Raw genomic sequence first — 11,676 nt, forward strand, 5'->3', positions numbered from 1 at the left:
TGGTGTGAGCTGAACCTCTTTTATTTGCAGGTTGCAATGTACATTAGCTTGGGAACAGTTAAACAAGAGCTGGTTTTCTGTGGACACCCCCCTTGCTTTCTTCACACATTCGTACAGATATGCTAGTAACTTGCATAAGACAGATGACATGAGAATAGAGATGCATATGAGAGCATTGTTGGGAAAGTGATGTCCTGAGTAGTTTACGGCATCTAATTTTATTTTGATTGCTTTGTTGTCTATAAGGGTACATTTATTCTAACTTTATCAGAGACTCTGGGATAGAAATAAGTACCGTATTTTTCCCTCCTAAAAAGTAAGGGGAAATGTGTTCGTCTTACGGAGCGAATGCAGGCTGCGCAGCTATCCCAGAAGCCAGAACAGCAAGAGGAATCGCTGCTTTCACTGTGCACGGATCCCTCTTGCTGTTCTGGCTTCTGGGATTCAGCATATATTTTTTCTTGTTTCCCTCCTCCAAAAACTTGGTGCATCTTATAGAGCAAAAAATATGGTATATTGAAGGGTCCGTATAGTGAGGGCTGCTCTTAGGGCGCTCCCAGGAAGTTGCCCTTTGGTAGCATTTTTAGGGGTACTGCAGTTGGAAAGGTCAGCCTCCCCAGTGACATTTTGGTTGCTCAGTTGCAATGAGAGAATGGTGGTCCTGGCGCTGTATAAGAGCAGTCAGAAACACAAGGAATACTAGCCCTGAATAGGCGAGGCTACACATGATACTGTAACTCCATCCAGTATTGTATGTCACAAGAGTGCACAGTGCAGTTTGGCCATGCTTGGCAAAGCTACATACAACTGAGGCTGGCATGCTGCCTTTGGGGCAGTAACTGGGTCAAGCACGGTGTACTCTTTGCCAACCCATTGGCTCCTGGTTTTCAATTCTAAATGCCCCACCAACACTTTGCTGCTCTGACAACCCACCCCAGTCGAGCTGGCCACATGTTTCATGCTTGCTTCCTTCTCAGCTCCACTCTGAAAAAGAGTGCTGTCCCTCAAACCCCAAGCAACTTTTGACTTCTCACCATTCCACTCTCTGCCAGTTGTGCTGCTTGCTCAAACGTTTCCAGTTTCACCTCTTAAGTCCCACTCCACGTCTCATTGTATCCTTGTGATACAATTGCCCTCTAAAGTTGCCACTCATACTCTGATTGTGCAGCTGGAATTGTTGTTCCCTCTCCTGCCAACATAACCTACATGGGAGCTTATCTAATGGGTCCCAATTAGGAGAGTGAAGAGAAAAGTCCTTAAAAGTCTGCTTTTGCTGTTGAAATAAATTCAGCTGAGTGCATGCTTTCAAACATTTTTATCAACATTTTAGCATCTGAGTTTTTATTTTCCCTCTCTAATTAAGGTTGTGTTTTTATTTCTGGACATTTCATTAGGTTCAGTTATCTCTCCCCATTTGCTTTTAACAGCCAGAACGCATTTCAGGAGAGCAGTATGGAATTCATTCTGATGTTTGGAGCCTAGGGATTTCCTTCATGGAGGTAGGTGCCTTTATATGTTTGTTTTTCAACTATATAAAAAGAACACAATTGGGTTTTGATTCCTGATTCATGCAGGTTTGGGTGTTTTTAAAGAGATCCTGCATATGAAATTTTTGCATGGGGGAAATAATGTGTGAGCTAAATAATCCATGTTGATGCCCAAGCCACAAAGGATCAATCCCTTCCTCCCTTCTTTTGAGGGAGAGGCATCCTGTGGAATGGGGGCTACTAGAGGACCAGGCATCAGCATGGATAGCCCAGCTCGCACACCATTTGGGAAGCTAATGGGAGTACAGGGATATTCTTTGTGAGGGATTTGTAAACCTGTGAACTGGGACTAAGATGACAAAGTGACTGCACTTTGGAGCATCCTTTTGCATGTTGAATAGTATTTAACAACCATTGTTTAGTCTCTGTGTTTTATTCAGAAAGGATTTGTTCTTCAGAAAGAAGTTTTTCTTGAGGTTTTTATCTTGAGGTTGGAAAGACCCCATACTGACTACATCATCTTATAGCCTATGGATGGGATTTAATGTTGTGCTAAAGCCATTGTTCTATGAACCCAAGCTTTTCTGCTTGCCAGAGGGAACTGTTTTCCCCATCCTCTCCCTGCACTGTTATGTGTAGGAAGCAGTGGGGGTTTGGGGGGGGGGTTGAGGGAGTGCAAGAGGAGCCCCATTGCACCAGTACAACATCTTAGTTGAATCTAGCCCATAGAATGAAATTAGATTTCAGTTCTGCCTCTATTGTTGTTCCATGAAATTAGATTTCAGTTCTGCCTCTATTGTTGTTCCATGCCTGCAACTTGGGTTGCCAAATGTTAGGTTGGGCATGCCTTGCAGGTAAGTGAAATGGACCACTCCAGTGCCAGATAACTGGAGGGTGCAGGAAATGGGTGCTCAGCTCATGCCTAGCTTGGTCAGGCCAAAGACATGGGCCAGGTTTCTGTAACATTTTGAGGTATTGCTGTTGCAGTTAAGAGTGTTCATCTGAAGTTTTTTGGGCATGATGAGTAAAATTTGTATATCCTGGCCATCATTAATATGCTTTATGACCTGGGTGGTAATCTACTCTTAGCTGCAACCGCAATTATAATGTGGATAATTCAGAATGTTTCAAAACCTGGCCTATGGCATTGGCTTGACCTGAACCTCCATCCCATGTGTTAAGCTCATTTCTTATCTTGACATACCACACATAGTTGTTATGATAAAATGGGAGGGCCCCTTTCTGCTTCCTGTTGCTAACACTGCACGATGATTTCAGATAAGTAATCTGCTCCCCCCACAACTAAATGTTTGAGTCCTATAGTGGGGATAGTTAAACTTAACGCCAGAGAGCTTGTGCAAAGAGCCCTGGGCCTGGGTAGTGCCATCTCTTTGCACAGGGAGGGTCTGTTTATTGCCTCTTCTTGAACAAACTTCCTTTCCTCTTCTTTGCCTTCTGCTTGCTTTTCTCTCCTGAGTCAGAAGCATGGAACAATTTGTCTCTGTGTGCTTTGTTAATTGGTGTGTCATCTGCTCCTCGGAGACCTCTCCTCAACATGATCGTTGTTTTATTGAAGTGGTTTGAGTGATGTGTTAAATGAGGAGAGCGAGGGAAAATGGCTTTAGAAAGGTGAAGGTGATGCTCCAGGAAGCCATGCAAGGTCATTGCCATTAAAGTCACACTGTCTGTTGACACTGGGGTGGGCCAGGGAGCATTTGGAGAGGACAGCTGGAGTTTATGTTGGAATTTCCAAACATCCCTTTTGAGCCAGACTTTGTGTCATTGAGCTAGTGTGTTCCTTAGATCCCTTGGGTAATAAAGCTAAAGAGGTTTTCTCTGCACTTCTTTTATTCAGAAAAAGAAAGGATGCCAGAGCTTAGAAATGTGACAGAGTCCTTGATCCCACATGCATCCAGTGGGTTGAGTCATGAGATTGAGGCATTCTGTGGAAGCAGGTGCACTCTCTTCTGAACAATTGCTTCATGTGTGTCAGGGCTGAGATCTAATATTGAAAGATTCTGGGGAAACCAGGAAAACTGCTGGTCCTAGTTTGGGCAACAGTCTATACCAACCTCCCCCCACCTGGTGCCCTGCAAATGTTTGGACCGCAACTCCCAATGGCTGTGCTGCCTGAGGCTAATGGGAGTTGTAGTCCAAAACATCTGGAGGGCCCCAGATAGAGGATGGCTGATATTCTTCTGGATGGCAATAGACTACTTCTATACTGTAGATTCATTAGTCATATGGCAGGGTAATAAAAAGAGAATTGAGACATGTGAGGCCATTTGTTCTGAGCAGCTAATGCATTCTGCTCACTACTAACAGGCCCTAAAAAAGGCTACTCTTTGCATCGTTGTGTAGGGGGAAAGAGCCTAGCCTGACAGCAGTGCAGTAATGCTTCAGAGCCTGCTTGAACTCTGTTGTCAACCTGAAATTTATTTTAGTCTTCTAAGCTTGGAGCAAAATGTGTGGATCTGCCTGCTACCAAGTCAGACTATTTATCCATTTTGCTCAGTATTGTGTACCCTAAACTACCCTTCATGTTTATATTCTCAGTTTTTAAAAAGTGTGTGTAATTGGGTTGCTTCCATTTTGAAGGAAAAGAAGTTGCAGGACGCAATTGTATCTTAAATCTACTTTCTTTTGAAGGGGAGGGGGTAGTAAACAGTAAACGGCAAATAGGCCTTATGCAGGTTTTGACCCAGAGAATATCTGAGAAAATCAGTGGAAGAGAGAAGGAAGCTTAGAATGTGTTACGTTACAGATGTAGATACATGAGAAAGCTATAGTTCAGTGGTAGAGCATGTGCTTTGCTTGTCAAAGGTCCCAGGTTCAGTTACTGGCACTGCTAGGACTGGGAAGAAACATTGTTTGTCAGAGCCTTTGGAAAGCTGCTGCCAGGCTGAGTAAATGGTACTTGGCTGAATGGACCAATTGTTTGGCATGGTATTAGGCAGCATCATATGATCAAACCTCCCTAAGCTACAGTTCACTCTGACAAGCCCACAGTAGGGGGACTTCTGGTTTGGAAGGTATTAATTCCTTGGAGATGCAAGTCCTGGCCCAGTACAGGTTGAAAATTAAGCCTTTCACAATTTATTTCCCAATAAATCCTACTACTATTACTAGCCATGATGGCTGTGTACTGTCTCTGCTATCAGAAGCAACATCCCTCTGAATGGCTGTTGCTGGGGAGCACAAGTGGGGAGAGCTTTTTTGCACTCAGGTTCTCCCTGGGGCATCTGGGTGGCCACTGAAGGAACAGAATGCCAGACACCAGTCTGCTCCAGCTAGACTTTTCTTATACCCTTAATGTTAGTTTGGGGAAGGCTGCTTTATCTCCATGGGAAATGTTTTGGTGGAAGTGGCTGGCCTTTCTTGAAATGTTCTTGCTTCGAAAACTGAAGCATAAGGATTGGTGGGTTTCCCCCCTTTCCTGGTACTATTAAAAAAGATAAATTGGACAGCAACGAGCGAGGCATGAGGCATCTCTTGGGACCTAGTTATGAGTCCTGTAATATTGTGCTGGGGCCACTGTTGTCTCTTCTGTGTTGTAAAACCTCCCCAGAGCTTTTTGCAACGATTGTTAAGGGTGTTTTGTTTGAGCTTCTTCCCCATGCTGACATTTCTGTCTGGTCACCAAAAAGTGGCATTTTTCTAGTACATACCATGCAGGCGCAACGTGACATAACAGCTTATGGTCTCACACTGAAAAGTGTTATACAAATCATTATTATTAGTTATCTTCAGCATTGTTATGAATAACAATGTATTCTAGGAATGGCCTTGTGTCCATCACTGGCTCTCCATTTCTTAAAACAATGCAACCCTCAGTATTGCAGTGGTAGATCACATGTTTTGCATGCAGAAGGTCCCATATTCAATTTACAGGTAACACTGGGAAATACTCCTTCCCAAAACCCTAGAGAGCCACTGACCATTAGTGTAGGTCATTCCCAAACTTGGGTCTCCATTTGTTTTTGGACTACAATTCCCATCATCCCTGACCACCGATCTTGCCAGCTAAGGGTGATGGGAGTTGTAGTCCAAAAACAGCTGTACTGTGGCAGTACTGAGCTAGATGGGCCAATTGGTCTGATTCGGTATAAGGCAACTTCATATGGTCCTAGGTCCTGCTACTTTGTCGCAGGGCCCTGGTCCCAATGTGCATCACACTTGCTGCTAGATTCATTATGCCCAGAGCCCTAAGCTACTGAAGGTAATGGGGCCCTTTATATGTCCAGCTATCCTTTGCCAACAACAAATTGTCACTGTTTTTTGTGTTGAATATATGGTAATTTATGGACCTAATAGTTATCTAAAACCATTTTATTTGTTTTTTATCTTATATTTTGGAAATGTACATCCGTTTTTTCCCCCTTTAAATTTTTTGGGGGGCCTCAAGAGAATGGGCCCTAAGCTATAGCTTGTTTAGCTTATACGTAAATCTGGCACTGGTTATGCCCACCTTTCAGATTTCCAGTGCCAGGCAAAGAGAGCTTGCACTGTAGAGATGTGGTCCTATCTGCTTCCATAGAAAGTCATGGCCAGTGTTTGCTTTCAGTTCACTGCTGGAAATTCAAGCTGTCTTGTCACTCCCCTTTTAATTCTGTGTCTGCTTCTGCAAGATAGAAGGTCAGTATTAACTAATCCCATTTAGAGTGGCATTATTTCCCCATTCTTTCTTTGAAGATTTTAAGTAGTTGTTAATTGAACACATTAGATGGATCTGGGCACATTTCAGTACCTACGGTATGATTTGTTTTAAATTGCTTTAACTATTTTCCATGCCACATTTCCAACCTTCCTTAGACTTTTTTTTTTTTTAAACCAAACACTATTTTATAACCAACTATCCAAGGAACCAGATAGTGATTTGATGGCTGCAAGTCACTCCATTATGGTAACAAGCAGACCAAAACAATTGAGTTACAGCTTTAAAAATACTATATATTAATAATATAAGCTGTTGGTGCCTTGTGCCTCAAGAGAAATCTCTTAGTTCACATCAGCCTTTGCCGACCTGGTGCCCTCTGGACGACAACTCCAATCAGCCCCAGCCAACACAGCTGTGCTTGCTGAAGCAGATGGGAGTTGTAGGTTTAAACATCTGGAGGGCACTGGATTACCAAAAGCTAGTCTATGTCCCACCCACAGAGCTGCTCAAACAGATCTCCAGAGCCTCTGAGTCTTTTATTATCCTTCCAGGACCTTCTCTCCCTGACCCCAGCTCCTTTCTCATCCATATGCAGTTGCTGCTGACTCCAGTTCTGACTGTCCGATTTCCGAATTAATACTATGCATGTCCACAAAACCACCTTGATAGGCAAAGGCACTCAAAGGGTATCTTCTCCAGAAGTGATATTAAAGTGATATCTCCAGAACCTGTTTCTTGAGAGAGAAATAGAGTCTTCTGAATGGGAACTTTGTTTTGATGCCAGATTTTGCATGTGTTAGGTAAGAATGAACACAAGCTCTGCTGGAAGCAGAATGGACTGTGCCTTTCTGTTTAGGCTGCTAACAGTGGAGAAGGTTGTTTTGAAGAGCTGGTACTTTCTCCATATGACGCTCTGAGCTGAGCTGACAGCTGGCAAAGAAAAGAAAACATCATTTCTTTCTCTTTTACAGTCAATTGTTTTGTATTACTTTGAATTATTGAAGGGCATATCTCTTACTTATTGAGTTCATGCAGGTGGCCCCCTGTTGTTCCTTTGGACTATTTCTGGATACACAAGCTAACTTTTTGGTCTTTATTGGGTATTGTTGTTTGCTTGTTTGCTTTGCTTTGCTTTTTACCACCATTGATCATGCCTCCCCAGCCTGGAAATCCAGTTTCTTCTTATTTATGTAGAGGTGAACTGCCCGCAGCAGGGATAGCCAGCATGGTGCCCTCCAGGTGTTTTGGACTACAACCATAGGCGCCGACTCCATGGGGCTTGAGGGGGCCCGAGCCCCCTCAAAAATTCGTTTGGGGGGGCTCCGCCCCCCCAATAATCTCCGACGCCCCTCCAGCAGAGCGCCATCGCCGCCCCTCCCCCAGCCCAAAATGCACAGGGAGGGGCGGGCTGCATGCCTCCTGCCCTCCCTCCCGAGCAAAAGCTCCACCCAATTTCCTTTGGAGCTGATTAATAGGCGCAGCACGCTCTCCCCTATTCGCTCACGAGGAGGCGGCGCCACTTTATTTGCATATTCATGAGCTTATTTATTATTCATGAGCTTTCCCGGGCCCCCCCAATATTTTTTATAAGTCCGCGTCCCTGACTACAACTCCCATCCTCTTTGATCACTTGTCATGCTGAGTGGGGCTGTTGGGAGTCATAGTCCAGAACATCTAGAGGGCACCATGTTGGCCACCCCCGGGCTACAATAACAATACAAACGGTGGCATATAAAATGACATTAAACTATTGATTAAAAATTATCTTCAGTGAACCTTGGTGTCCTCTTAAGAAAATCTTAGAGGAAGTGAGCAACTCCTTCTGGAAGTAGTTTTTCTCATCCTTAGTAGCAAAATTAGACTTCTCTGAAGTATGCATAAAGAATGGGGGGCGGAGCTCTGTTTCAAAAAAATTGAGACGGAGACAGTTGCAGATGAGTAAAGCTTTTAGATATTAGAAGTGGACCTGATAGACACGTAGCTTGTGTGTTCTTTGTCTGTAGTAACTGAAGTTAGGGGAAATTTTAAGGGTGAATTCTGCACCTTGCTAGGCAGATGCAGACTTGCAAGTTTTGTTCATGTATACTGAGTGTGTAAATTTTACTGAATGTGTTGTCTTACCTTTTGTTAAACTCTTGCTCTGTTTGTTGACTGGTTAAAAAATAAGCAAATCCAACATAAAATATTATAAAACTCTCTACATTTAAACATAAAAATTGTTTGGGATTTGCATGGCTCTGTAACTGTTGTCATGAGAAGTTTTACATTGCTCGGTTACTCGTGAATCTCAAGAGGAAGAATATTGCAGAGCTAGCTTCTCTGTTTGCCTTTATCTAGGCTTGCCACACAGATGGTAGGCTAAAGAGGGCGCTCTTGGTTGACCATGGAGACTCTGTAGAGGCGGAGGGGAGGCTGTTGAGCTATGTAGAGGTCAAGTCATGTAGGATTTGGCAGCTGAAAACCAGCCCTTTTAAAACATTCAGGTGACTATAGAACTGTAGTTTCCACTGGTTCCATGTACCCTGGTCTTGGAGATGTGCACACTGGGAGACAGGCTGATGCATATGGACCAATTGAATTTTGTAATCAGTGGCGTGTGTGTGTGTGTGTGTGTGTGTGTGTGTGTAAGAGACAGACCATTCTAGTTCTTCCCTTGTGATTTTTGCCAAACAAAGGTCGTCTGTTGAAAGCAACTTCTCCATTTTCACAACGAAAGCTGATGTCCAGCATTTGTGGTGGTTTTCGTGGGGGTAGAATTGGAAGTAAAGGTTCCACTGCCCAAGGCCTGGGTCATGAATTAATAATTGCCTCCTCTGTGGCGGGTGAGGCCCATCAGCAAAGCTGGGAACGAAGAAGTTGCCTTGCAGAGTGCTATCAATCACCCAGTGACCATAACTTCTAGTAATTAGTGTATTTTATGGGCCTCTGCTTCCGAGGCTTGGAAGCGCATATGCTCCAGTCACAGTGAAACTTAGCCAGAGTAATATTCCAGAATGATTTATCCGCTTGCTGCGCTGGGAGGTAACCCTATATTAGGGGAAGATTGTGAACTAAGCTGCAATAAAGTGTAAGTTTAGGTAAAGTTTGCCCAGGTTGAGACCTCAATGCATCATTTCTTTTCCGGCATTCATTGCTCGGCGACAGTAGGCAGGCTTTGTGCTGAGGAAATAAATAACGCAATTATGTGAACAGAGAGGTGTACAAGCAGTGAAAGAAATATGTATGTGGTCTTCCTACAAATCCATCTCTAAACAAAACTCGGATTCTGAAACTCAACTAATTAGCCATCTTTATTGCTACTCAAGCTCCTTTTTTTGTTACAGAAGTGCCTAAGGCAAACCAGCGTACAAAGAGACTAGCACCCTGCTTTTGGCAGTCCTATCCTGCCAAATCTGCAGCAGGCTGGGAGCTCAAGCCCCATCTCCCCTCACACTCTCCCCCAATAAGAAAAGCTGGGAGAGTTGGGAAGGAGCAGAACTGGGGTGGTGTGTTCTGTTTCATCACCTCTGCACCTCCAAAGCCTCTCTTACCTGAGTCTTGAGGCAGCCCCTGCAAAAAGTGGCCATGACAGCAGCAGGTTCTGGTGAGATCTCACAAGATCTTGGCAGAAGCCACTTCTGCCACTGCTTCTCAGCCAGGGGCAGAAGGGGTGTCACCTCTTGGTGTTCCACCGCCTGATGCAGCTGCCTCGGCCCGCCTCATGCGCAGGCTGGCTCTGAGCAGGACTATGTCTGATTTGCCAGCAGGACCTTGCACTTTACAATTCCATTTCTTTGCATTTCCACATCATTTATTATTTCTACAGCACCATCAGTGCGCCTGGCGCTAGACAGAGTGCTAGAGGATGGCTTTCTGCTCCAGGTTGCTTACAATCTCAAATACGACTCGGGGGCAGATAGACAAAGGGGAGGGAAGTAGAAGCAGAACTAAACATGGACACTACAAAAGACTGTGAGAAGTGCAGCACTGCAAGAACAGGGAGCTGGTTTAGACTGGCCTTTGAGCTAATCCTGAAGAGCTCTTCTTACGTTGTTCTGTGGCTCTCCAGATGTTTATAGACTATACATCCCATCATCGCTGACCTTTGGCCATTGAGATTGGCGCTAATGGGAATTGGAGTCCAAAACAACTGGAGAACTACTGGGGGAGTGGGCTATGCAGAGCACCAAAGCCTCAGCCTGCAGACACCAGGAATTCCTCTCCAGGACTTGAATTAAACACACTGATTTCAACTTGCCAGCCAAACTTGAAGCTATAGGTCTCTCATCTCAGGTAGATCCCAGGCTTTACATCAGGAACAGCCTTTTCAAAAATGGAGCATCCGTACCTAAAGTAATTGGGTGGTGGGTGCATTCAGAATTTAGCAGCACTGGATGATTCTTTTTTGATTTATAAGGCTTTAGTGAAAGTGAATTAAACTTGGGGTTTAATCTCTTTTGTCTGGAGGTCCCAGAGGGCATGTTTCTTGCTTGGTCTGGTGGCCTTTCTCCCTAGCCTAGGTGCAGCCTCCAACAGTCGTGTCATTTCATCTGTCTCTGTTACTCGGGCTCATGGCCCTCTGCAGGGGTCGCACATTCCACAAGTTATCAGCTAATGGTCTTGTACATTAAAAATGGAAGCTTCCTCCGCTCAGTGGCCTTGCCTTGCTTTGTTTCTAAGCCCCAGACACTTTGGAGTGCAGCTGCGAACTATAGGCAGAAGATTAAATTAATTTGTAACTCTCCCCCCCCCCTTTTTTTTTTCTTTTGGACCTGTGTTACTAAATCCTTCTCATTTAATTGAAACCCTATTTCAAGGTGGTTTGCGTCTCTTGTTCTTTGTTGCCAATTTAACCTCCAAAGCACTTTAACATGAGTAAATTGCGGTTATATCCTCCTGGATTCTTTTTTAAACTGAGCAATAAGAGGACAGTGGAATTGGTATAGGTAGGAAGGAAAAACGATAGGGCTTCTTCTTGCAGTATTTAATATTTATCAGGGTCTTTGTCAGTAGAATGTTAAGGCGATTTTAAACCTTGAATCTAGAAATCTACAAATTGGTCTCGGAAATGAAATCTTACCATGTGAGTTTCAGGTAATCCAGTTGTTATGTCTGGGTTTGTTTGGTCTGTTGTTGTTTTTTTAAAAAAGTTTCCAATGTCTGAATGTTCCAAACTGTCGGCTGCTTTCCTCTAAATTGAGGGTTTAACTGCAGTGCACAATCTAAATGCAAAATCTTGAGATGGAAATTTAATTGTGTAAAATGTGCACAAAGTAATTAAGAACAAATTTTAGAACATTTCAGACTATAAAGTTCTTCTTTAGCTCGATCACAAGCAGTATCGTAAGTGCTTATTTTCAATTTGCAGTTATGCTGAGAAACATGGAATGCAACTAAATAAAGCCATCCTGTGCTCTTCAGTATAACTGTAAATTAAAAAGCCAAACAAACTTGCAAGTCGCACAGAGTAATTTAAAGAAGGGTGGGCAGGAGACTTTATAGCATCATTGTCCTTAAAAACAATATTCAGCATGCCCTTTCCTCCGTGGCTTT

At 43.8% G+C, this 11,676-nt stretch overlaps 1 protein-coding gene across 5 annotated transcripts in view; it reads left to right on the plus strand.

Moving 5' to 3' along the window:
* MAP2K5 (mitogen-activated protein kinase kinase 5) overlaps window positions 1-11,676 on the plus strand; it is a 126,976-nt gene that overhangs the window by 61,274 nt on the left and 54,026 nt on the right. For all 5 annotated transcript variants that reach the window (XM_028707251.2, XM_077919055.1, XM_028707248.2 and 2 more), the window contains exon 16: window positions 1,428-1,499. In XM_028707251.2, coding sequence (XP_028563084.1) covers window positions 1,428-1,499 — 72 coding nt within the window. The remainder of the gene's footprint in view (window positions 1-1,427; window positions 1,500-11,676) is intronic.

The sequence above is a fragment of the Podarcis muralis genome, chromosome 14 (assembly GCF_964188315.1).
Source record: "Podarcis muralis chromosome 14, rPodMur119.hap1.1, whole genome shotgun sequence".
NCBI classification, from domain to species: Eukaryota; Metazoa; Chordata; class Lepidosauria; order Squamata; family Lacertidae; genus Podarcis; species Podarcis muralis.